Source organism: Medicago sativa, chromosome 8 (genome assembly GCF_051527215.1).
Source record: "Medicago sativa cultivar Bolivia chromosome 8, Bolivia_mono, whole genome shotgun sequence".
Lineage (NCBI taxonomy): Eukaryota > Viridiplantae > Streptophyta > Magnoliopsida > Fabales > Fabaceae > Medicago > Medicago sativa.
In genome coordinates this window covers 81,276,094-81,300,077 of record NC_140756.1, presented here as the reverse complement: position 1 = coordinate 81,300,077, position 23,984 = coordinate 81,276,094, and the positions used below count along the sequence as shown (strand labels likewise).

At 31.0% G+C, this 23,984-nt stretch overlaps 1 protein-coding gene, 1 long non-coding RNA gene and 1 pseudogene across 2 annotated transcripts; 1 reads left to right on the top strand and 2 right to left on the bottom strand.

The window, feature by feature from the left end:
• Positions 1-43: 43 nt before the first annotated feature.
• MEF7 (Tetratricopeptide repeat (TPR)-like superfamily protein) lies at positions 44-4,742 on the bottom strand. Its single transcript, XM_085732077.1, has 4 exons — positions 907-4,742; positions 687-824; positions 453-585; positions 44-364 (listed from the first exon to the last, which is right to left on the bottom strand). The coding sequence occupies exon 1, from the start codon at positions 4,581-4,583 to the stop codon at positions 1,509-1,511; it is 3,075 nt and encodes a 1,024-aa protein (XP_085588203.1). The 5' UTR covers positions 4,584-4,742; the 3' UTR covers positions 44-364; positions 453-585; positions 687-824; positions 907-1,508.
• Positions 4,743-9,870: 5,128 nt separating this feature from the next.
• On the bottom strand, positions 9,871-11,308 carry LOC146902165 (F-box/kelch-repeat protein At3g23880-like; annotated as a pseudogene).
• Positions 11,309-19,611: 8,303 nt separating this feature from the next.
• LOC146902164 (uncharacterized) lies at positions 19,612-20,719 on the top strand. The gene is made up of 2 exons (XR_015022931.1): positions 19,612-20,043; positions 20,407-20,719. It is a non-coding gene; the product is annotated as an uncharacterized LOC146902164 (long non-coding RNA).
• Positions 20,720-23,984: the final 3,265 nt, after the last annotated feature.

The following is a 23,984-nucleotide window of genomic DNA, read 5'->3' as shown; positions in this document are numbered from 1 at the left end:
TTAATGCATGCTAGTTGCAGGTCACTTGCTTGTTAGCCGCCATGAAAGAATTACTCATAAATTATTTTTTTGAATGATTCAAAAATTTGCAAAAGGTACGTGTTTCCTTCTAATCTAGAAACATGCCTCAGCGCAATGGCTGTCTGCAATGCCTAGTTCATCTTTACATGCATAACCAAGCACAATCAAACATGTACCATTATTAGAACTATTTGGATTGCCAACAGCATTTGCTTCTAACTGCTTCTAACATTTGCTGCTAAGAGATGCAATGCCTAGCTAACATGAATTTCTATCAGTCTAAGAAACCCATTTTGGTGCACTGCAGCTCTTCCATGCATCTCTTTTCCTCATGTTTGAGATACTTGCAAAGAAAGCAAAACCAAAACAGATCACAAACTGCATTATTATCTATGATCTACTTTCATAGTTGCAATCTATAAAGTACTAACATAAGTCAATGACCAAACAAGAGGAGTCTTGGAATTTCCTTTGATGCCTTAACAGCAACAATAACCTTCTCAGCACCAATAAGGTCAGTCTTGTTCACCCGTCTCAGTGGCAGCAAGTAGCAAGAGGCAGTGGCTGAAAGCAATAGGGAAAACATGCAGTATGCATGAAATTTAGCAGTATGCACTATACAGCAAGCAGTAAATAACAAGTACGCAACAGTGTGCACAACTTACCAAAAATTTCAGACTCCTTTAAAAAAAAACAGTATGCATTCCAAAAAAAAATTCATTTATTACAAATCCTTCCAAAAAACAAGCAGGTCTCCACTGAGTCATGTCTTAGCGATGACTCCACAAATTAAAAAACCATATCTGCAAGTATACAAACAGAACATCAAACAAACCATAAACAAATTAAATGAGATAGTTAACTTTAAATAAGAAACAAACAGACCATCAAAATAAGCTTCTCAAACTTCTATTCTCGTCTTATTGAGTTTGACTCGAATGTTAATATGTAAGGATTCTCAACCGGTTCTGATCAATGTTGTTCTCCACGACGTCATAAAGCATTTTTCTTATTAGGAGTCAAAGAAAAGTTACAGTAAGAAGACGTACAAAAAATGAATAAAATTCAGTTCACAAAAAATACAACCAATGTCTTCCTTTCTAATTGTGCTATGCTGTGCTAGTTGGGTCCAAATCTGATTTTAATTCAGATAACTGACTAAACAAAGACATAGTCAGAGTTCCCAAAAATTGCACCTATGCTTCTCTTAGTGGTGAACTGTCATCAAACTACCAGACATTGCCACGCTTCTATATCTATCACCTAATATAATATGCCAATCAATTTCAATATGTGTCTCACTATTTTTCTTCACTCTTCTTTGCTATTACAACAACAAGAAGAAAACCTTATCCCACTAAGTGGGGTTGGCTACATGAATCAAATTACAAACATGTAAACATGCAGCCAACAGTGGTGAAGAATCTTGTGGACAGTATTTCCATGCTGTAGATAGAACCAAAGAAACTACACAGTTGTTTAGTTGTTCACCAATAATCCCCACAAGAACACATGCCACCACCAAAATGGTGAAATCTATTTGAATCTCGTAAAATTATCTGTCGACCAACAATCTTTGATATGTATTTGAAAGCAGTGTGACAGTCACCACAAACCCGAAGGTTCTTCATTATCCTAATTGGCAGTTCAGATTTGCGAGTGAGAACGAAAGCAATTGCTAGTTTTTCACTATGATAGCTAAGGAGTTCTTCTTTGTTCTCAAGCTCCAGATCATAGAGTGCATATTTGGTTTCAGGCACATATCCAGCATCCCTCATTTTGTTCATTAGCTCCTTGAGCTTTTCATAGATTTTTTCTTTTTCAGGGTGTGTTTGATCTCCAGCCACAAACAAATGAACTCCATCCTTCATGTTGACCCAGCTACATCCAGCATCTTTCTTCACTGCTGCTTTCCTCATTGCCAACCTAGCTTCTACCACATCTTCCCAATTCCCACCAGCAGCATGCATGTTAGAAAGAAGTACATAATTCACAGCATTCTGCGGCTCTAACTCAATAAGCATCTTTGCAGCCCTCTGCCCTAGCTCTGTATTACGGCCGTTAGCTCGGCAGCATGCTCCTAAAACTGTTCTCCAAATAAGGATATTAGGATCCATTGGCATTGTTTTGATAAAGTCCTCTATCTTTTTAACATCACCTGCCCTCCCGAGGAGGTCTACCATACAAGAAAAGTGTTCTATTCGGGGAGGCAGTCCATAAACTTCACCCATTGATTTGAAATGCTTATATCCTTCATCAACTAACCCTACATGACTACAAGCTGATAGAACCCCGACAAAGGTGACATGATCTGGTGATTGGCCATGCTGTTTCATTCGTGTAAAAATCTTTAGAGCTTTTTGTCCTTGTCCATGGCGTGCATAACCTGAAATCATTGAATTCCAAGAATATATGTTCCTGACTGGCATCAAATCGAAGAACCTCGAAGCGTAATCTATCTTTCCGCACTTCGCGTACATGTCAACTAGCGCACTTCCAACAACAACATCAGACTTTAAACAAGCTCTTACAGCACATGCATGAACTTCCATACCGCGCTCTAATGTTGCAACTGAAGCACAAGCACTGAGAACAGTGGCAAATGTGAAACCATCCAGTTTCTGTCCCCTTTGCATCATAAGCCACACCAAATCCATGGCCTTGTGCAGAAGGCCACTGTGTAGGTATCCAGAAATCATTGAATTCCAACTGACTTCATCTCTTCGCTCAGACATTCTAGAAAAGATAATCTCACAGTCCTCCATCTGCTCACACTTTCCATAGAAAGCTAGAAGTGCATTCTCGATAGCATTGTCATCAGCAATAGAGTATTTTAAGATTAAAGCATGGATTTGACGGCCCAGTCCTAAAACTGAAAGTGAAGAAACTGCCGCTAAAATATTTATAAATGTCACTCTATTAGGTCTCCATCCAGCTTGCATCATCTCCAGGAAATATTTTAAAGCTTGTAAAACTGATGCCTCATAATTTGCTAGCGCACCAATAAAAGAATTCCAAGAAACCTGATCGTACTCTGGCATCTGAAAGAAAACTTTCTGACATTCATTAATAGAATCAGTTTCAGCATATAATGTTAAGAGGGCATTTGAAACTGAAACATCCAAATCAAGTCCCCATTTGAACTCTTCACCATGTATCTGTCGTCCTAACGTTAACCAACCCAGGCTTGAACACGAACTCAAGGTACTAATAGCTGAGAAATTTGAGGGCACCATTCCATTTCTCTTCATTGTACGGAAACAGGAAACTGCTTCCTCAAATCGCTCATTGTGGTCAAGGCCAGAGATCATAGAGTTCCAGGAGACAGTATCTTTACTAGGCATGAGTTGAAAAACTGAGCAAGCGTTATCAATGGCAGCACATTTAGCATACATATTGACAAGTGCATTTCCAATTGAAATCCGAGCATCAACCAAACCACTGCGAAACAGGTAAGCGTGAACCTCCTGACCTTTTCTCTTCCCTTCTTTTAAATTTGAAAATTCAGTCAAAGCGCTTAAAAGAACCACAAGAGATTCCGAGTTTATTTCCACTAAATCTTTCATTTCCTTAAATACTTTAGCTGCTTCTTCACCCTGGTGCTGCCTTGCCAGTCCAACCATTAACCCATTCATAGTCACAGCATTGCGATCATACATCTGCTTGAAAATCATTTTAGCACAATCCATTAAACCATATCTCGCAAACCCATTAACCAAAGCACTACCAACATATAAATCACGTAAGAATCCGGATTTCTCAATTCTAGTCAGCATCTGCTCGAGCAAAACCAGTCCACGGTCAGCCAGAGAACACGCAGCAGTTACTAAACTACACAAAGTATATTCATTAGGCCTTAAATTAAGCTCTACAACTTCCATTTGCATTCCGGAAAACAGCTTAAAAGCAGAAACTGCATCTCCCCTTCGACAATAAACAGAAATAATGGAATTCCATGTCACAGAATTTTTAAACTTTATCTCATCAAAAACACGACGAGCGTCATCGATAGAACCAGAACAATCAGAATACATAGACATAAGCACATTCGACAAAACCATATCTAAAACACATGGCAATTTACAAACAAAGGCATGAATCTGTATCCCGAGTTTTAGTCCAGTCGAACCATATTGTTGACAAGCTCGAAGAGCACTACCAATGGCATAATGATTGGGCAACAAGCCACTAGAAATCACCCCTTTGAACAAAGAACACGCTTCATCAGGCATTCTATTTTGCGTATAGCCTGAAATTAAACAAGACCAAGAAACGAGATTCTTTTGCGGCATTTCATCGAACAGTTTCCGAGCAGGAACCAAGTTTCCAATTCTAACGTATATGTTGATAAGAGTGTTGCAAAAGAAAACATCGTTGGCGAAACCGGTTTTGTAGAGTTGTAAATGAAGGTGATTGGCATCGTATAAGGAAGAAGAGGTTTTGTATCTATCGAATTCGGAATCCAACAGTTGAAATTGAGAATGAGCAAATGTATAGTGACGGAGGAAAGTGTAAGTTGAATTGTATTTGTTTAATAAACGCCTATAGCAGCAAAGTATCATAGTTTGTTTAACTCTCACTTGCAAAATTCATGAGAGTTTGAGAAGGTTACAAAGTGAGAGATGCTTTTGAAAAATAAAATTTTAGGAGGGATGTATTTTTCTTATTTTACTTTTTATTTTTACAATAAAGTATTTCTTTATTGAATAACAAATTTTTTGCATTAAAAAAATTGAAAAACATTTGTTTTTATTTCATCACAAAATTTCCTTTAATGAATTTCTTAATCAATGCATTTAGATCACTCATTAAAAAGACTACAAAGTCCAACTCAAAAGATATAAATGACTCAAAAGTCCAACTCATAACTTAGATTCAGTGGCGAAGCCAGGATTATTGTAAAAATAAAAATAAGAAACATATATTTCAGTTTAACATAAAATAAAAATAAAAATAATTTATTTTGGAAAATATCAGAGATTAAAGTGATCAAGTCTTTCGAATCAATTATATCTTGTTGTTTGGTAAATTGCACCTAGTCTCTACAATTATTCTCCTAATTTCACAACTAATTAACAAAATAGCTCTGATCAATCCCTTGAATCAGAGCCCTATACTAAAGCTACAACACCATAATCCCTTAGGTGAGTCCGTACCCGTTGAAGGTTTTATGAACGTTGATTTCTATATCATAACCTAACAATCATCTATCCCTAAGCTGACCTGTTAGATTAAACAGTATACTATGTCTAAATCAAGAGCTAGGGCTAGTAGTTAGTTGATAATAGAAATCAATTCATACATTCGTCAACATATGAAAAGCATTAAGAACAAATATACTGAATAATACTAAGGCTATTATTGGATTGATGGAATGTGGCGGAATGAGATGGAATAGAATAAATTAAGATTCCATTGCTTGGATATTCATTAAAAGGATGGAATGGAATGGAACAAAATAGAATACATTCCATCACTTACTCTCATTTTGTTTACCCCCAATTTAGATGGAATGAGATGAAATCTTTAATAAATTAGTTTTTCATTTGTTAAATTACAAAGATATCCTCCTCTTCTTTACATTTTTCCTCTAACTTATTTTTGTTTCTTCGATCAACAATGTCATTATCACTCAATTTGCATCTTCACTCTTGCTTTCGGTAGTTCATGACAATGAAAATTGCCAACGTGAAATAACAACAGAGTGACACACCATTGTTTCTGAATCTTCTACCAAAAAATTCCTTTATCTACCAAAAATACACCATTAGTTTTGAATCAAATAGTGGTTCAATGATCCAAAAGCATGCGTCACGTTTTATACTGATTAGTAATTATTGATCATTAGTTTTTCCCCCTTTCATTATATTCTAATTAAGAACATGTAATACTTTTATCTTTTTATTAATTTAATTTAACACCGCTAATACAAATTATAAATTTTTTGTAATTTTCATTCAAAGATAATGTGTTTTTTTTGTGAATAAGATAATATAATTTGACTTTCTTTTTTGATTAGTTGCCTAGTGACAGAGCTCACACAATTAATTGTGGAGAAGTGAGGTGTCCGAGGTTCGGACCCCGGCCCCTGCTTAATTGTGGAGAAGTGGGGTGTCCGATGTTCGAACCCCAGCCCCTGCATAAATTATGCAATGTCTCTACCAACTGAGCTAAGCTCAAGGGGACAATATATTTTAACTTTATAATGTTTTTCATATAAGCATAGAAATAGAATAAATAATTTATAATTCATTATGTTCTGTTCAGTTTCCAAACAATGGAATGAATAATCTGTTCCGTTCCATCATAAAATATCCAAACAATGGAAAGGAATAATTGTTCTGCTCTCTGTTACATTCAACTCTATTCCATTCTATTTTATTCCGCTCCATTCAGTTCGTTTTAATCGTTTTAATATATCCAAACATAACCTAAGATTGTAATGGTATTGAATAGAGGTTTATACAATCGCATGATTCCAAAACGTCACCAAAATCGTGATCAAAATTCAAAAGATCTCGTTCCATATGATGTGCAGCCTTGCTTTTTCCATTCTAACATAGGCACATGTTGCTTCCTTTTTTTTCTCTCTTTAATATTCACCCCTCCTTTAATTAATATATTAGTTAAGTGGAAATCAATTTCTTTCATCTTATTCAATCATCCATCACAAGAACACATTTTTTCTGAGGAAAAAACTTAGGTACAATTCTTTAGGTGCTTTTCGTATGGTTCTTAACATAATTCACTATGATTTTCTCAAATCCATATTTTTCTCATAGTTTGTTATATCCGAAAAAGGTGTATTTTTAGTTAAAAATCATACAAAAAGCCCCTAAAAAATTGTACCTAAGTTTTCTCCTTTTTCTAATTCCCTTTAGCCTCCAAAGCATGCAACGCCTCCCTTTCTATTATTAGGTCATGTGGTCATTTATCAATAATATAATAGGTAATGATACACTACTTGACTAAATAAATAAAAAACTACAATTTATTCAAAATGATTCTAAATTAAATATAAAACTAATGAAAATTGGCTAAAAACTTAATTGAAAGTACTCTAAAAATATGATTTGACAAACTATTATTTCATTTCATATATTTCATGATTTTTTAGGATAAATTATTATTATAAATTTTGACACTGCATTCTTTCAGTTTATTAATGAATATGTGTGTGTTAAGATACAACACCTCTGTCTCCTTAGCACCTAGTTCAGTGACAAAGTAATGTTTTAACTAGTTTCAAAAACTTGCTTCGATTCCAAAGACCACTTTTTAGAATCAATTTGAATGTGAAATCACTACATGTGTATGTATGTATAACCTTCTTCATTCTCTGCGTGTGGCTTTGAATGAACAATGTCATTTACTTTGACGTGTGAATAGGACACAGCTCGCGCAAACTTTAAATTTGACCGGACTCAAATTGAATAAAAATACTATTATTGGGGTAAATTTGCAAACTTGAGGGGATTCAAATTCATCATCCCCTCTTCTAAAAAAAAGTGCATCATCCCCTGGGAAGACTGTTGCTCCTCCACTGCACACAAACTGTTATTTTCGAATTTGATATATGCTTATCTGGTGATTGAGAATGTAATTTTTAGATTACAAATGCTTGTGAGTTTGAGACTTTTTTTTTTTTTTTTTGTTAAAAATTGAGGAAAGGATAAATTATTATTGATTAGTAGGACTGTAGGATGACTTGTACCAAGCATGATGCGATGATGTTTAAAGTCTACTCAATATATATGCAAAACTATATTAAAGAAAATTGATCTATTTAGTCTAAATTTTACTTCAAATGCATTATCTTTCTTTGATCCATTTTTACTTAAATTTTGACAACTATTACAATGCATATGTTGCCGAGCACTTGCCTGTTAGGGCCACTAAAAGCATTACTCTTATATTATATTTTTGTGCGAAAAGAAAATATCAAAAAACTAAAATAGAAAAACATAATCTCATGCGTATATGAGCTCAAAATAATAAATAAATAATACTCCAACCATGCGTGTGTTGATTGTTGAATAATGTGTTTACATTTTTCAACTTTTATTTTATAGCGTTTATGTAAAGTTGTTTTGATTAACACTAGAGAAGTTTATGTGAGTATAATTGAGTTGATAGATATATTGTGATATACAATGGTTGAAGTTCAAACTTTAGAGCTATTGGATAAAAAAAAGGATTTTATTTGCTAACCAACTTTAAAGCACGTAATTTGTTATGGAGGATATGTAGAGAGTGTGTTCCGACGCGCCTTCGATTACAATCAAGACATGTACAATGTGAGGTGATATGTCCTTGGTGTGAAACAACTATTGAGGATGATTGGCATGCTTTTGTGGGTTGTACGGTGGCACATGAGAGTTGGTATTGGGCAGGGCTTGCGACTGTGCTGCAACCGCGAGTTGGAACTGTGAGCAGTTTGGCAGACTTTGTTTTTGATATATGTCGTTCAAAAAGCCGAGACATTGCTGGTCGGGTGGCTTTACTTCTTTGGCAAATTTGGACTGCACGTAATGATGTCATTTGGAATGACGCTCATCATACTTCAACGAGCATTGGAAGGACAGCACTAAATGCATGGCAACAATGGCAAGAGGTTCATAAACACCACTCAGCACCGATTATACAACACGAGCATAGGAGAGTGCAAGGCAACAATTCAGTTTGGGAGAAACCGAACGAGACGTGGTTGAAGTGCAATGTGGATGCCGCGTTTTATGACCGTAACCATATTACATCTTTTGCGTGTTGTGTTAGAGACTCTCGCGGGCAATTTATTCGGGCTCAAACGAAATGGCAGCGGGCAAATTTGACAGTTTTGGAGGGGGAGGCAGTAGCCTTACTTGAGGCCCTTCACTTTGCTGATGCAAACAGATGGGACCGGGTTGTGTTCGAGTCAGACTCATCTACTCTAGTACAGGCTCTATCGTCTCCGGGCCATGGTGATTCGGAATTCTATACTATTGTTTCTAGTATTATTTATCAGTTATCTTTACATTCCAACTTCGACGTGAAGTTTGTTAGGAGACAAGCGAACATGGTTGCTCATAGTTTAGCTAGGGCGGCCTGTTCTTGGGCTAGTCACCGTATTTTTGATTCTTATCCTTCTTGTATTGAACATTGGTTGATTAATGATATTAGTTAACTTTGTTTCGGTAAAAAAAAAACCAACTTTAATGAAAGTCTTTGACTTTCGGTAAACTTCCTAAGATATCCTTATATTACAACTTAGAACTTTTGGTTTATTGAGTCTTTAATGTCATTGACTTTTAGTAAACATCCCAAGATTAAGCACGAATTTATAGTGATTAAGCGCGCGCACAAAAAAACACATATCCAGCAAAATATGATATTATTTTTTCTTTTTTCTTTTTAGAAAATTGTTTCTGTTTTCGATGTCTAAATACTAAAAAAAACTCTTATTATAGAACTTCTTTAAGAAAAAACTCTTATTATAGAACTAATTATCGTGGAACATCCATTTTTACGAGGTTAGATTGTCTCTTAAATTAGCAACTACAACAAAAATGTGAATAATATGAAAAATTATTCGTACCTTTTAGGGAAAATAGAATAGTCTTTAAATGTATTCTCATACAAAAACGAGTTTTTTGCTTTTCATTTAAAATTCACCTTTTCATATCTCTTCACATTAGAGAAGTCATGCAACTCCTCTGTTGATAAATACTTCCTCTGGTCCTTATTATAAGAAACAATTGACTTTTTTGGTTCATAGAATAATTAATGTATCTTGTTATAAATATAGACTAGATACATCACTTACACAATGAACCTAAAAATTCAATTTTTTCTTATAATAAGGACCGGAGGGAGTAATAGCTAAAAGCTCAACATCAAAATATCCTTCTTCGTTTACTCAAAAAAAACAAAAAATCCTTTTTCGTTAAAGTTATATCCAGTGTTATAAAAATCGATATAAACTCTAACAGAGAAAATTATAAGTGTAATTAGAAGACAATGTATAAATCAATAGGTAGAAACAATGCATTACACAATACACAGGGACCAAGATTTAAACCTCGGATCTCTAACTTATTCACTTTAAGACATGAATTCTAATCACCCGACTACTTAACAAAAAAATAAATAAAGACAATTGGTTGCACTAATATATTTACTTATTTAGTGATGGAGTCAGTGATTGGACCAATACATAAAATAGTTGAATTAACAATCATTTCTAAAGTTTCAGTGAGTATAACCTTGATTAGGGACCCACACAAGTCAAACATCACTAGAAATACTAATCACCAAGACTCTTTATTTCCGTATTCTTTCATAAGCCAAACATCACTAGATGAGCGAGAATGAGAAACTACGCACAAACAATCCCTCAGCATACCCATACTCAACTTATCAGACATTCCATAATCAGGCTGTGAAATCTCTTGGTACGACTCTTTCTCTAAATCAAGAGAAACAATGACGCATGACTCGTTAAAACGTGCAAACCAATTAACAGTGCCACTGACGAATATTCCTGGATCAGCACAAGGTTCACCCCAAGCTACCATCATAGTAGGGAAATCCTGAATCCTTCGACATTAACATGAAATTTGCTAACCCAAATGCCATCAGAAAAAACATCACAGTAGAAAACAGAAACAACCTTGTAATTATGGAGGAAAGGATCATAACCAAATGAAAATAAAGATCGACCATATTTATATGGAACATCCAGATAGGGTAATTCCTTGGATTTTCTTATTGAAGGGTTCCAAATAGCGGCGAGACGATCATCAATCTTGAAACAAAAGAGACCGTCGCAAGAACCAATGAAAAAAGAAAGAAAGATGTGTTGAGTTGAGTAGGAACAGAGGTGAAAATATAATGTAGTGGAAGAGAATGGTCAAATGGATAAGACGTTAGATTAAACTCGTATAAGGACATGCCTGGGGTTATGATTCTTGACATGCGAAGGTGTTTCTTGGCGAATTCGGAATCTTCTGAGGTAAGAGAGTTCCATCGGAATTGTTGGAGGAACTTCACTGGTAGTCTACATAGGATTTCGGCCACAAGCTCCATCGGAAGTTCAGTCGCCGGAGCTGGGTCGTCTTTTGGGAATAGAGAATTCCAAACGTTGCGGATGAACTTCACTGGTAGTGAATCGTGGAGTGATAGGCTTTCGGTAGAGGTGGTCAGTCGCTGTTGTACCGTGAGTGGCGGCGGTGGAGGCGTCGTCATCTTCTTCGTCATTTCTTCCGGTGGGGTTTCGGTTGACTTGGTCTTCGACAATGTCACTGTAATCTAATTCCGGTGGAGGTAATATAATTTTCCTTTTTATTTAAATGTTCATAAATGTACAAGGTCTGTTTTACTTTCGTTTCTTTTTGAAAAAGTTAATTTCTTATTGAAAAATTGGTCATAAAATTAAATTTTGACATTTTAACATTTTTGTAAAATTAAAAACACAGTTAAAGAAATTTTGACATTTTAACTTTATGATGTAATTTCTTATGATGTTTTTAATTTTATGACCAATTTTTAACTTTTGACATTTTAACAGTTAAAGAAATTAAAAACACACAGTTTTACTCATTTTTGTAATTTTTTTAACACAGTTTTACAAAAATGTTAAAAACATCATAAGAAACATTTTTTTTTATAAAAAGTTATATTTTTTTATCATGTAATGAGTAAAATTTGAATTTTTCTAAACGCAAAAATTACAAGATTAAAGTAATGAAAATTTCTACCTAAAAATAAAATTTTGATCAAATTTTTTTACGGAGGAACTTAAAAAATTATATTTTTTAAAATGTAATGAGTAAAATTTGAATTTTTCTAAATGCAAAAATTACAAGAGGAACTTAAAGTAACATGTTAAAAATTACGGAGGAACTTAAAGTAATGGAAATAATTTTCCATTGTATTCAACTGATATATAATGTGATTATTATTTAGTGTGATTTACTATTTATTTAATTGAGCTAGTTTTAGGTTTTCACTTTATTTTTTAATTTTCTATAAGTTTATTTCACCGACGAAAATTTTATTTGAAACATGTCGGACATTATTAAATGTAAGTATCTTTCGATCGAAATTTAAACTTTAATTCATATGTTATGGGTTCTTCAAAAAAAAAAAATCATATGTTATGGGGCTTAAACATTCGTTAAATTTTGATCATTTAAATTACAAACATTTAACACTTTTTCTTTTTCTGTCAATTTTTCGTTTATGTTTACAAAAATATATTGTGGATAAAAATCTTTTCAACCCCCTTCTGATACGTTTTTGGATTCGTCCTTGTTCTCAACCTATTCCAACTAAAGCTAATTTATTTAGGAGAGGAGTGCTTCAACACAATGATCAAAGGTAAAGAGTCTCACCTTCTAAGAGCATCTCCAATGGAGGGGTCCTCACTTAACAAGGACCACTCCCCGTTAAGGACCCTCCATTGGAGGAAGAAAAAATGAGTCCCCGTTAAGGAACGGGCAACTATATAAGGATTTTCTCTCTCCTAGGCAACTAACGGGTCCCACGTTTAAAAAAGTAATAAAATGTGTACAACTTGATCCCACTTGCATAAAGGAGTAATAAAATGTGTATTACTTGGTCCCACTTGTAAAAATGAGTAATAAATAAATTGTTTTTGTTTAATATGTAAAATAGTGGGACATATTTAAGTACTTTTCATTGGAGTCCTTATTAGTGTATTGCCATTGGAGTCATTGAGTTCTTAATAGGTACTTTTATTAAAAAAAATTATAAATAAGTGATGTGTCACGTGGGATCCATTTAAGGAGTCCTTGTTAGGGAACTACCATTGTGGATGCTCTAAGACCATTACCAATAGCATCTGGATGGGATTATAGTTATTGATTTCTCATGCTATCATACTAAGAAAGCTATAAATATGTACCTAGACATTTGCAATCATCAAACCTGTCATCCTTAACGTGCACTACTATTGATTAATCAAATCCCTAGCCATTTTAAATCTTATGCATCAATATTAGGAGTAGTTTTTAGTTTTGGTTATACCTAACAACTTTTTTATTTATTGGTATCATGTTATAGGTACGAACTATACACCACGTTATTTACCTGACTATTTGTATAGGACACCACGTCACTTTCCCAACTTCTTTTATTGTATACTTTTACAGAAATTTAGTCAGGAAAGTTCCAGTATATTCAGCCATTGATATATTATTATTTTAGGGTGGGTATGGGAAAGATTTTCCCACTATGGGAAAGTAGTCTTTTTAGCCATTGATATATTATTATTTTAAATCAATGGTTTTGATCTATCACTGTCAACCTATATGCAACTTTTTGGCATAAAATCTATTTAAAAAAGCTGACCCCACAAAAGAATTAAAAAAAATTCTTATATGATGATTGTGGGCCTTCTGCTTTTTTGTTTATTACGAAAATAATTAAAAAGTTCAACAAAATCATAACAAATTAACAATGGTTTTTAATTAAAAATTAGAAAACTCAAAATTAAAATTAAATATAAATAGGGTTATTTTTTTTTTTTGAAGAAAAATATAAATAGGGTTCTTGTTGTCCATTAAATTTCTGGGTTTCCTTTCCAAAACCCAACCCAGAAAATTGAGCAAATGCAAATCTATAGTTTTCACTAAAATGGGAAAGAATCGCATTTTTCCCTTTGTTTAATTCATGATTTTGTGCCGACAATTTAATAGCCATGGAGATCTGAGGCATAAAAACTCAATTTTCAGAAACCCAAAATGATAGGCAAGAAAAGGTTGAAGCTTTTGTATTTTATTAGGTTGAAGATGATGAGATTTAAGAAAATGGGTTTTCTTTTAAAAAATGGGTTGAATTTGATTTGAGTTAGGAAAATGGCCAAGATGCGTGGTGGGAACTGGAAATGGACAGTCTTCATTGCAGCCTCAAAATCTTAGTAGTTCCAGCCCACTCACACGGGTGTGGTTATGGTGCATAAGGAGATCCTTATGCACCGTGCATAATTGCTTTCTACACCCAACATAATTGCTTTTTACACCCTAAATGAAAGCTTAATTCTAATAAGTAGAGGTGTCAATAGAGCCCCAAATTTCAAAGCCCACTTAAAAAAGCTCGAAGCCCACTAAATTAAAACCTCATATTATAATTTTTTTATTAACAATTTATTTATGCAAAATAGTTTATTCGAAATAGTTTATTTATGCAAAACAACTTATTAGAATGATTTTTTAAAAACCGCTTATTCAAAACAACTTATTTATGCAAAACAGCTTATTCCGATCTCATTTTAAAAAGCAACTTATTCAAAACAGCTTATTTATGCAAAACAGCTTATTCGAAACAACTTATTAGGATCACTTTTTTTAAAACTGCTTATTCAAAACAACTTAGTTATGCAAAACAACTTATTTGTGCAAAACAGCTTGTTTATACAAAACAGCTTATTCCGATTTCATTTTAAAAAACAACTTATACAAAACAACTTATTTATGCAAAACAACATATTTATGCAAAACAACTTATTCAAAACAGCTTATTTATGCAAAACAGCTTATTCGAAACAACTTATTTATACAAAACAGCTTATTTGTGCAAAACAGCTTATTTAAACAAAACAACTTATTTCGATTTCATTTTAAAAAACAACCTATTCAAAACAACTTATTTATGCAAAACAAGATATTTATGCAAAACAACTTATTCAAAACAGCTTATTTATGAAAACAAGCTTATTCGAAACAACTTATTTATACAAAATAGCTTATTTGTGCAAAACAGCTTATTCAAAACAACTTATTTATACAAAACAACTTATTTGTGCAAAACAGCTTATTCAAAACAGCTTATTTATACAAAACAACTTATTCTGATTTCATTTTAAAAAACAACTTATTCAAAATAACTTATTTATGCAAAACAACATATTTATGCAAAACAACTTATTCAAAACAGCTTATTTATGCAAAACAGCTTATTCGAAACAACTTATTTATACAAAATTGATTATTTGTGCAAAACAGCTTATTCAAAACAACTTATTTATACAAAACAACTTATTTGTGCAAAACAGCTTATTCAAAACAGCTTATTTATACAAAACAGCTTATTCCGATTTCATTTTAAAAACAACTTATTCAAAACAACTTATATATGCAAAACAACATATTTATGCAAAACAACTTATTCAAAACAACTTATTTATGCAAAACAGCTTATTCGAAACAACTTATTTATACAAAATAGCTTATTTGTGCAAAACAGCTTATTCAAAACAACTTATTTATACAAAACAACTTATTTGTGCAAAACAACTTATTTATACAAAACAGCTTATTCCGATTTCATTTTAAAAAACAACTTATTCAAAACAACTTATATATGCAAAACAACATATTTATGCAAAACAACTTATTCAAAACAGCTTATTTATGCAAAACAGCTTATTCGAAACAACTTATTTATACAAAATAGCTTATTTGTGCAAAACAGCTTATTCAAAACAACTTATTTATACAAAACAGCTTATTTGTGCAAAACAGCTTATTCAAAACAGCTTATTTATACAAAACAGCTTATTCGAAACAACTCATTTATATAAAATAGCTTATTTGTGCAAAACAGCTTATTCAAAACAACTTATTTATACAAAACAGCTTATTTGTGCAAAACAGCTATTTTGCACAAAATAAGTTGTTTTGAATAAGCTTTTTATGAGTTAGAGAGAGAAATGAGTATGGATTATGAGTTTCTTTACTGGAACGTTGTTTAACATGTTATACACTGCAATTATTACTTGTGAGTTGGTTTCAAAACCATTTTGCTGTGGAAATGGTTTCCGTGAGTTGTACTTCAAAACCATTTTGCAGTGAAAATGGTTTCCGTGAGTTGTACTCCAAAACCATTAAGTACATCTAATGGTTTTGGAGTACAACTCACATAAACCATTTCCACAACAAAATGGTTTTGGAGTACAACTCACAGAAACCATACCCATAGCAAAACCATTAAACAATTAGTTTGCTTTCGTGTAGAACACTATCAAAACCATTAAACCACACTTATGGTTTCAGTAATAGTTTTTATTTAAAATCATTTGTCAATAATAATTTTCACTATTCTTTTATTTTATTTAGCATTTGACAATTATTTTTCTTTCACATACAAGTCTATTAAAACCATTAAAGCGCGATTATATTTAGACAAAGTCAGAAATTCGTTTTACAACGTAAGAAATAAAAGAGAGATGACGAGGCTTTACAAAAAAGTGGTTACTTATTGATTAATTCACATTAGGTTATAAGTGTGTACTATTAAGTGGTTACTTAATAATGATTTAAATGTTTATCACAATTTTTTTATTACAAGACCATTTTCACTGGAATTGGGAAATGAATCGATGTGAAATCTGTTGGTATAAGCTGGAATTCGGATTTGATGAATTATTGAGAATGTTGTGATGAATTGTGTTGTTTATGATCAATCCGGTTCGGATTTGGTGTTAGCATTACTCACGGAAACCATTTTCACTGCAAAATGGTTTTGGAGTACAACTCACGGAAACCATTTCCACAGCAAAATGGTTTTGAAACCAACTCACAGAAACCATAGCCATAGCAAAACCATTAGACAATTATTTTGGTTTCTCATAGAAGACTATCAAAACCATTAAACCATAATTATGGTTTCAGTAATAATTTCAGTGTATAACATCTTAATCATTATTCAAAACCATCTAACAATAATAATTTCATTAAAAATCATTACACATTTATCTTGGTTTCACATACATGATTATCAAAACCATTAAACCATAATTATGGTTTCAGTAATAATTGCAGTGTATAACATGTTAAACAACGTTCCAGTAAAGAAACTCATAATCCATACTCACTTCTCTCTCTAACTCATAAAAAGCTTATTCAAAACAGCTTATTTTGTGCAAAATAGTTGTTTTGCACAAATAAGCTGTTTTGTATAAATAAGTTGTTTTGAATAAGCTGTTTTGCACAAATAAGCTATTTTATATAAATGAGTTGTTTCGAATAAGCTGTTTTGTATAAATAAGCTGTTTTGAATAAGTTGTTTTGCACAAATAAGCTGTTTTGTATAAATAAGTTGTTTTAAATAAGCTGTTTTGCACAAATAAGCTATTTTGTATAAATAAGTTGTTTCGAATAAGCTGTTTTGCATAAATAAGCTAATTTGAATAAGTTGTTTTGCATAAATATGTTGTTTTGCATATATAAGTTGTTTTGAATAAGTTGTTTTTTAAAATGAAATCGAAATAAGCTGTTTTGTATAAATAAGTTGTTTTGCACAGATAAGCTGTTTTGTATAAATAAGTTGTTTTGAATAAGCTGTTTTGCACAAATAAGCTATTTTGTATAAATAAGTTGTTTCGAATAAGCTGTTTTGCATAAATAAGCTGTTTTGAATAAGTTGTTTTTGCATAAATATGTTGTTTTGCATAAATAAGTTGTTTTGAATAAGTTGTTTTTTAAAATGAAATCGGAATAAGTTGTTTTGTATAAATAAGCTGTTTTGCACAAATAAGCTGTTTTGTATAAATAAGTTGTTTTGAATAAGCTGTTTTGCACAAATAAGCTATTTTGTATAAATAAGTTGTTTCGAATAAGCAGTTTTGTATAAATAAGCTGTTTTGAATAAGCTGTTTTTCACAAATAAACTGTTTTGAATAAGTTGTTTTGCATAAATATGTTGTTTTGCATAAATAAGTTGTTTTGAATAAGCTGTTTTGCACAAATACGCTGTTTTGTATAAATAAGTTGTTTCGAATAAGCTGTTTTGCATAAATAAACTGTTTTGAATAAGTTGTTTTGCATAAATATGTTGTTTTGCATAAATAAGTTGTTTTGAATAAGTTGTTTTTAAAATGAAATCGGAATAAGCTGTTTTGTATAAATAAGCTGTTTTGAATAAGCTGTTTTGCACAAATAAGCTGTTTTGTATAAATAAGTTGTTTTGAATAAGCTGTTTTGCACAAATAAGCTCTTTTGTATAAATAAGTTGTTTCGAATAAGCTGTTTTGCATAAATAAGTTGTTTTGAATAAGTTGTTTTGCATAAATATGTTGTTTTGCATAAATAAGTTGTTTTGAATAAGTTGTTTTTTAAAATGAAATCGGAATACGTTGTTTTGTATAAATAAGCTGTTTTGAATAAGCTGTTTTGCACAAATAAGCTGTTTTGTATAAATAAGTTGTTTTGAATAAGTTGTTTTGCACAAATAAGCTATTTTGTATAAATAAGTTGTTTCGAATAAGCTGTTTTGCATAAATAGGCTGTTTTGAATAAGTTGTTTTGCATAAATAAGTTGTTTTGAATAAGTTGTTTTTTAAAATAAAATCGGAATAAGCTGTTTTGTATAAATAAGCTGTTTTGAACAAATACGCTGTTTTGCATAAATAAGCTGTTTTGAATAAGCGGTTTTAAAAAAAGTGATCCTAATAAGTTGTTTTGAATAAGCTGTTTTGCATAAATAAGCTATTTTGAATAAGTTGGTTCTTAAAATTAATCGGAATAAGCTGTTTTGAATAAGATGTTTTGCACAAATAAGCTGTTTTGTATAAATAAGTTGTTTTGAATAAGCTGTTTTGCACAAATAAGCTCTTTTGTATAAATAAGTTGTTTCGAATAAGCTGTTTTGCATAAATAAGCTGTTTTGAATAAGTTGTTTTGCATAAATATGTTGTTTTGCATAAATAAGTTGTTTTGAATAAGTTGTTTTTTAAAATGAAATCGGAATAAGTTGTTTTGTATAAATAAGCTGTTTTGCACAAATAAGCTGTTTTGTATAAATAAGTTGTTTTGAATAAGTTGTTTTGCACAAATAAGCTATTTTGTATAAATAAGTTGTTTCGAATAAGCTGTTTTGCACAAATAAGCTGTTTTGAATAAGTTGTTCTGCATAAATATGTTGTTTTGCATAAATAAGTTGTTTTGAATAAGTTGTTTTTTAAAATGAAATCGGAATAAGCTGTTTTGTATAAATAAGCTGTTTTGAACAAATAAGCTGTTTTGCATAAATAAGTTGTTTTGAATAAGCGGTTTTAGAAAAAGTGATCATAATAAGTTGTTTCAAATAAGCTGTTTTGCATAAATAAGCTATTTTGAATAAGTTGGTTTTTAAAATTAATCGGAATAAGCTGTTTTGCATAAATAAGTTGTTTTGAATAAGCGGTTTTTAAAAAATCATTCTAATAAGGTGTTTTGCATAAATAAACTATTTCGAATAAGCTATTTTGCATAAATAAATTGTTAAGAAAAAAATTATAATATGAGGCTTTATTAGGCCCACAAACAAATATATTTTATAGTGGACCCAAATAATTCTTTTCACTTGGAGTGTAGAAAGCAATTATGTTGGGTGTAGAAAGCAATTATGCACGGTGCATAAGGATCTCCTTATGCACCATAACTTTTGCCCACTCACACGAGATCCTTTAAGTAGTAGTGGATCCAGAAGAAATTGCACAAAGTAAAAACAATTGGATGAACATCCCTCTTAATATAAGAAAATCATATGTTGTGGAAAACTTATTTATGCCCTATCCTTATTGTCTGCCACCTCATCAAATTAAGGGTAAATTAAGTCTAAAAATTACTTTATCTAACTAAATGACATCACTTAACTAATGTGATGTCATGTAACTACAAAAAGCAAATAGTTTTGTTTATTTGCTCATGAAACTAACATACTCATTACATACTAACTAAATAAAACTCATTTCGTTTCACGGATTCCCAAATTTGACTCAATATGTCAATTCAATCTAGACTTCTATCAATTTCAAATTTGAGGGGCAAACTCTTAAATTTGAATTTCAAAATTCAATATTATATTCTTTATAAGATTCATTGCTCAAAAAAAGATTCATTACTGTTACAATTCTTTTCTTTCATTCTTCTTCTTTCTCTCACTTTTTCTTAACTATGTTTCTTCATCTACTCCATTTTTCTAATCTTCATTTTCTAATTTTGCAGGAAATGTTTTATTTTTTATTGATGAAGAAGACTCATGGTATGGTAACATAAACAACTCTTATTTTATCTTTGCAAAAATGTCTTCCTCCTTTTTTGTTATGTCCTTCATATCATCATCATCATCCTAAACCAAGTTAACTATGCTCTTTTTAAACTTAACAAACTCTACTTCACAGTATTATTACAAACATCATTCATATCAAAACAATAATAAAGTTTTGTATTATGTCAAATCTTCTTCAAATATTTTGCTCTTTTTAAACTTAACAAACTCTACTTCATAGTATTATTATAAACAACATTCATATCAAAACAACAAGAACGTTTTGCATTATGTCAAATCTTCTTCAAATACTTTTGTTCTTGATAAAAAAAATTCTGTCTTTTTTTTTTGATGCAGAAAAAAACAGAGAAGAAATAAAGACAGTGAAATGAATATCACTATGAAAGAGTAATAACAATAAGAAAAGGAAGATGACAACGAAAGAAGTAGCAATCTTGTTTGTTCTAATTATATAAAAAAATCATGAAGTTGCAAGATGAGAGCTATTAAATCTTGGATTCACCCATTTATTGTGTGAAATTGTAAATTTATTTCATTAAATGAAATAAGTGAGAAAAGAGATTTACATGTAAGATGAAAGGAATATGACACAGTATTCTCTTTCATGAAAAGAGATTTCAATAGTACTGTTTTTACTTCTTCTTTTTTTCATACAAAGTTATGTTTTTTCATTAATTAATAATACTACCAACAGGAAAGAAAAAAAACTATTTACAAAGAAAGTGTAAAAAAAAAAAAATGAGATAAGAAGACAAGAAAATAAAAACTAAAAACAAACATGAGTAAATGATTACACATTATTCATCTAAAAACATGAAAAATTAAATTGCTTAAATCCCCTGAAGAAAAGGATTTTTTTTTTGTGGTGGTCGGGGTTTGAACCCCGAACATTGCATATATTATGCATTCTCCATACCAATTGAACGCTCACGAGGACAAAGGAGAATATTTTGATTCTAAGATTAAGTTTGTTAACTTACTCTAAATCTTAGTCTTTAATTTTAATATCAAGTTGTCACTACTCAAAATTTAAAATTAATTATTATACATGGGTTACTTGTAATTGACTATTTCAGCTGGGGTTTTGGCACTCCTTGTGCTGAAATCTCCGGCACAAAATTTAAAATTAATCAAAATTTAAAATTAATTATTATACACGGGACATATTGTCACTAATAAAAAAAATTATCAAATAAATTTTCACTAATAAAATATACAAGAGAAGTTGACATTGATTGAATTAAACTATCATGCACTCGACAAGTTTTCACTAATAAAATTTCAGAACGAACTTAAATGTACGTGATAAGTTGTCACTTACTAAATTAACTTTGATACACGGGACAAGTTCTCATTGATAAAAAATATATATATTGTTTCCGCTAAAATGTTAATATTAATTTTAAAATTTAGAGTATAAAATTAACTTTTAAATAACCTTACTTTATTATCTTTAGTAATTGTTCACATATTTTAATTTTATTTTGGGTTGTTTCATATTTTATAATAAGGTTTAAAACTATATGTTAATGAAATTTTTTTTTTGAACAAGCTAAAATGAATTATATTACCACGAACAACGTGATTGGTGTAGCACAAGTTGTGCCAAAACAATCACGAAATTGTCAAAATCCTGTCAAGATTACAAACATGTTGGTCAATGCCCAAGCAAGAGAGTGGGTTTGACCATCAAATATGAGTACCAAAGCTAAATACAATATTATTAGTTTTTAACCATTTCAAAGAAGATGATTTTACTTTGTCTAACATATGTGGTAAAGAGCTTTGTCTATTTCTAAATATCACAATTTCTTAATGAAATTGTGAATACAAATAACGAAAAATATGTATTCAGATTTTGATTATATTAAAATAGACTCGCAATACTATTTTTAGATGTGTTTAGATTATTATTTGTTTGCTAGATTATTAGAAATAAAAAATTTATTGAGGGAGTAAAGTGTAGATTTTACCAAAAGAGAGGAAGGGGATGTGATTCAAGGTGAAATGTTTTCTAATATGTTTTGAAAAAGATAGGAGTGAAGTGTGTATTTTAATATAAGAGGGGATGAGAGTATACATATTTGATGGAGGGGAGTGTAATTTACTCTTAATAAAATGTACAAAAAAAGTTGACATTGGTTAAAATAAACTATCATGCACTTGACAATTTATCACATATAAATTTTCATACATGAACTCTAATAAACGGGATAAACTACCACTGACTAAACTAACTTTGATGCATGTGAAAAATTGTTATTTTAAAAAAAATGTTCTTGCTAAAAAGTTTATACTATTTAGAATATCACATCACTTTAATTCTAAAATTATATTGAACTCTCATCAACTAAAATTCACGGGATAAGTGAACATTGTCATTGTCTAAAATTTAGTAAATAACTAAAATGCATGGGAGAAGTGTACATTGACAAAAATTCAAAAGTAACTCAAATGCACGGGTTAAGTTGTCACTCACTAAAACTAAGTTTGATACACGTGACAAGTTGTTATTAATAAAAAAATTGTTCTTGCAAAAACGTTTATACTATATAGAATATCACATCACTTTAACTCTATAATTATATTAAACCCTCATCAACTAAAAGTCACGAGATAAATGGATAGTGTCTATAATATAGTAAATAAATAAAATGCATGTGAGAAGCGTGCATTGACTACAATTTCAAAATTAACTCAAATGCATGAGATAAGTTGTCACTAACTAAACTAACTTTGATATACGAGATAAACTGTAGTTTATAAAATAAAATAAAAACTGCTAAAACGTTTCTACTGTTTAGAATATCACCTCACTTCAATTCTACAATTATATTGAATCATCGTCGACTAAAATACATGGGATAAGTGACCATGGACTAAAATTTCAGAAATAACCAAAATACATAGGAGAAGTTGATATTGATTAAATAGTATAATCATACACGATATAAGGTGTCATTAATAAAACGCACGAGAGAAGTTGATATTGATTAAATTAAACTATCAGAATGAAATTTTCAGAATGGAAGGAGTTGTCATTGACTAAATGGAAGGAGTTGTCATTGACTAAATGGAAATTTTCGATAATAGTTGATATTGTCATTAATAAATTTTCAGAATGAACTCAAATAAATGGAAGGAGTTGTCATTGACTAAACTAACTTTGATACACGGGACATTTTCATTTAGAAAAAACTGTTATTGATAAAATATTTATACTATTTAGAATATCACCTCGCTTCAATTCTACAATGACATTGAACCGTCATCAACTAAAATGCACCAGATAAGTGGGTATTGTCTAAAATTTTGTAAATAACTAAAATGCATGGGAGAAGTGTACATTGACAAAAATTCAAAAGTAACTCAAATGCACGGGTTAAGTTGTCACTCACTAAAACTAAGTTTGATACACGTGACAAGTTGTTATTAATAAAAAAAATTGTTCTTGCAAAAACGTTTATACTATTTAGAATATCACATCACTTTAACTTTATAATTATATTGAACCCTCATCAACTAAAATGCACGGGATAAATGGACACTATCTATAATATCATAAATAAATAAAATGCATGAGAGAAGAGACCATTTACTAAAATTTTAAAATTAACTCAAATGCATGGGATAAGTTGTCACTAACTAAACTAACTTTGATATACATAACAACCTATAATTTATAAAAAATAAATCCTGCTAAAATGTTTTTACTGTTTAGAATATCACCTCACTTCAATTCTATAATTATATAGAACCATCATCGACTAAAATACATGGGATAAGTGACCATGGACTAAAATTTCAGAAATAACCAAAATATATAGAAGTTGACATTGATTAAATAGTACAGTCATACATGATACAAGTTATCATTAATAAAATGCACACGAGAAGTTGAAATTGATTAATTA

Bases quoted from the DNA above. Each gene is read 5' to 3' on its own strand.
- MEF7 (XM_085732077.1), bottom strand. From the start codon at position 4,583: ATGATACTTTGCTGCTATAGGCGTTTATTAAACAAATACAATTCAACT.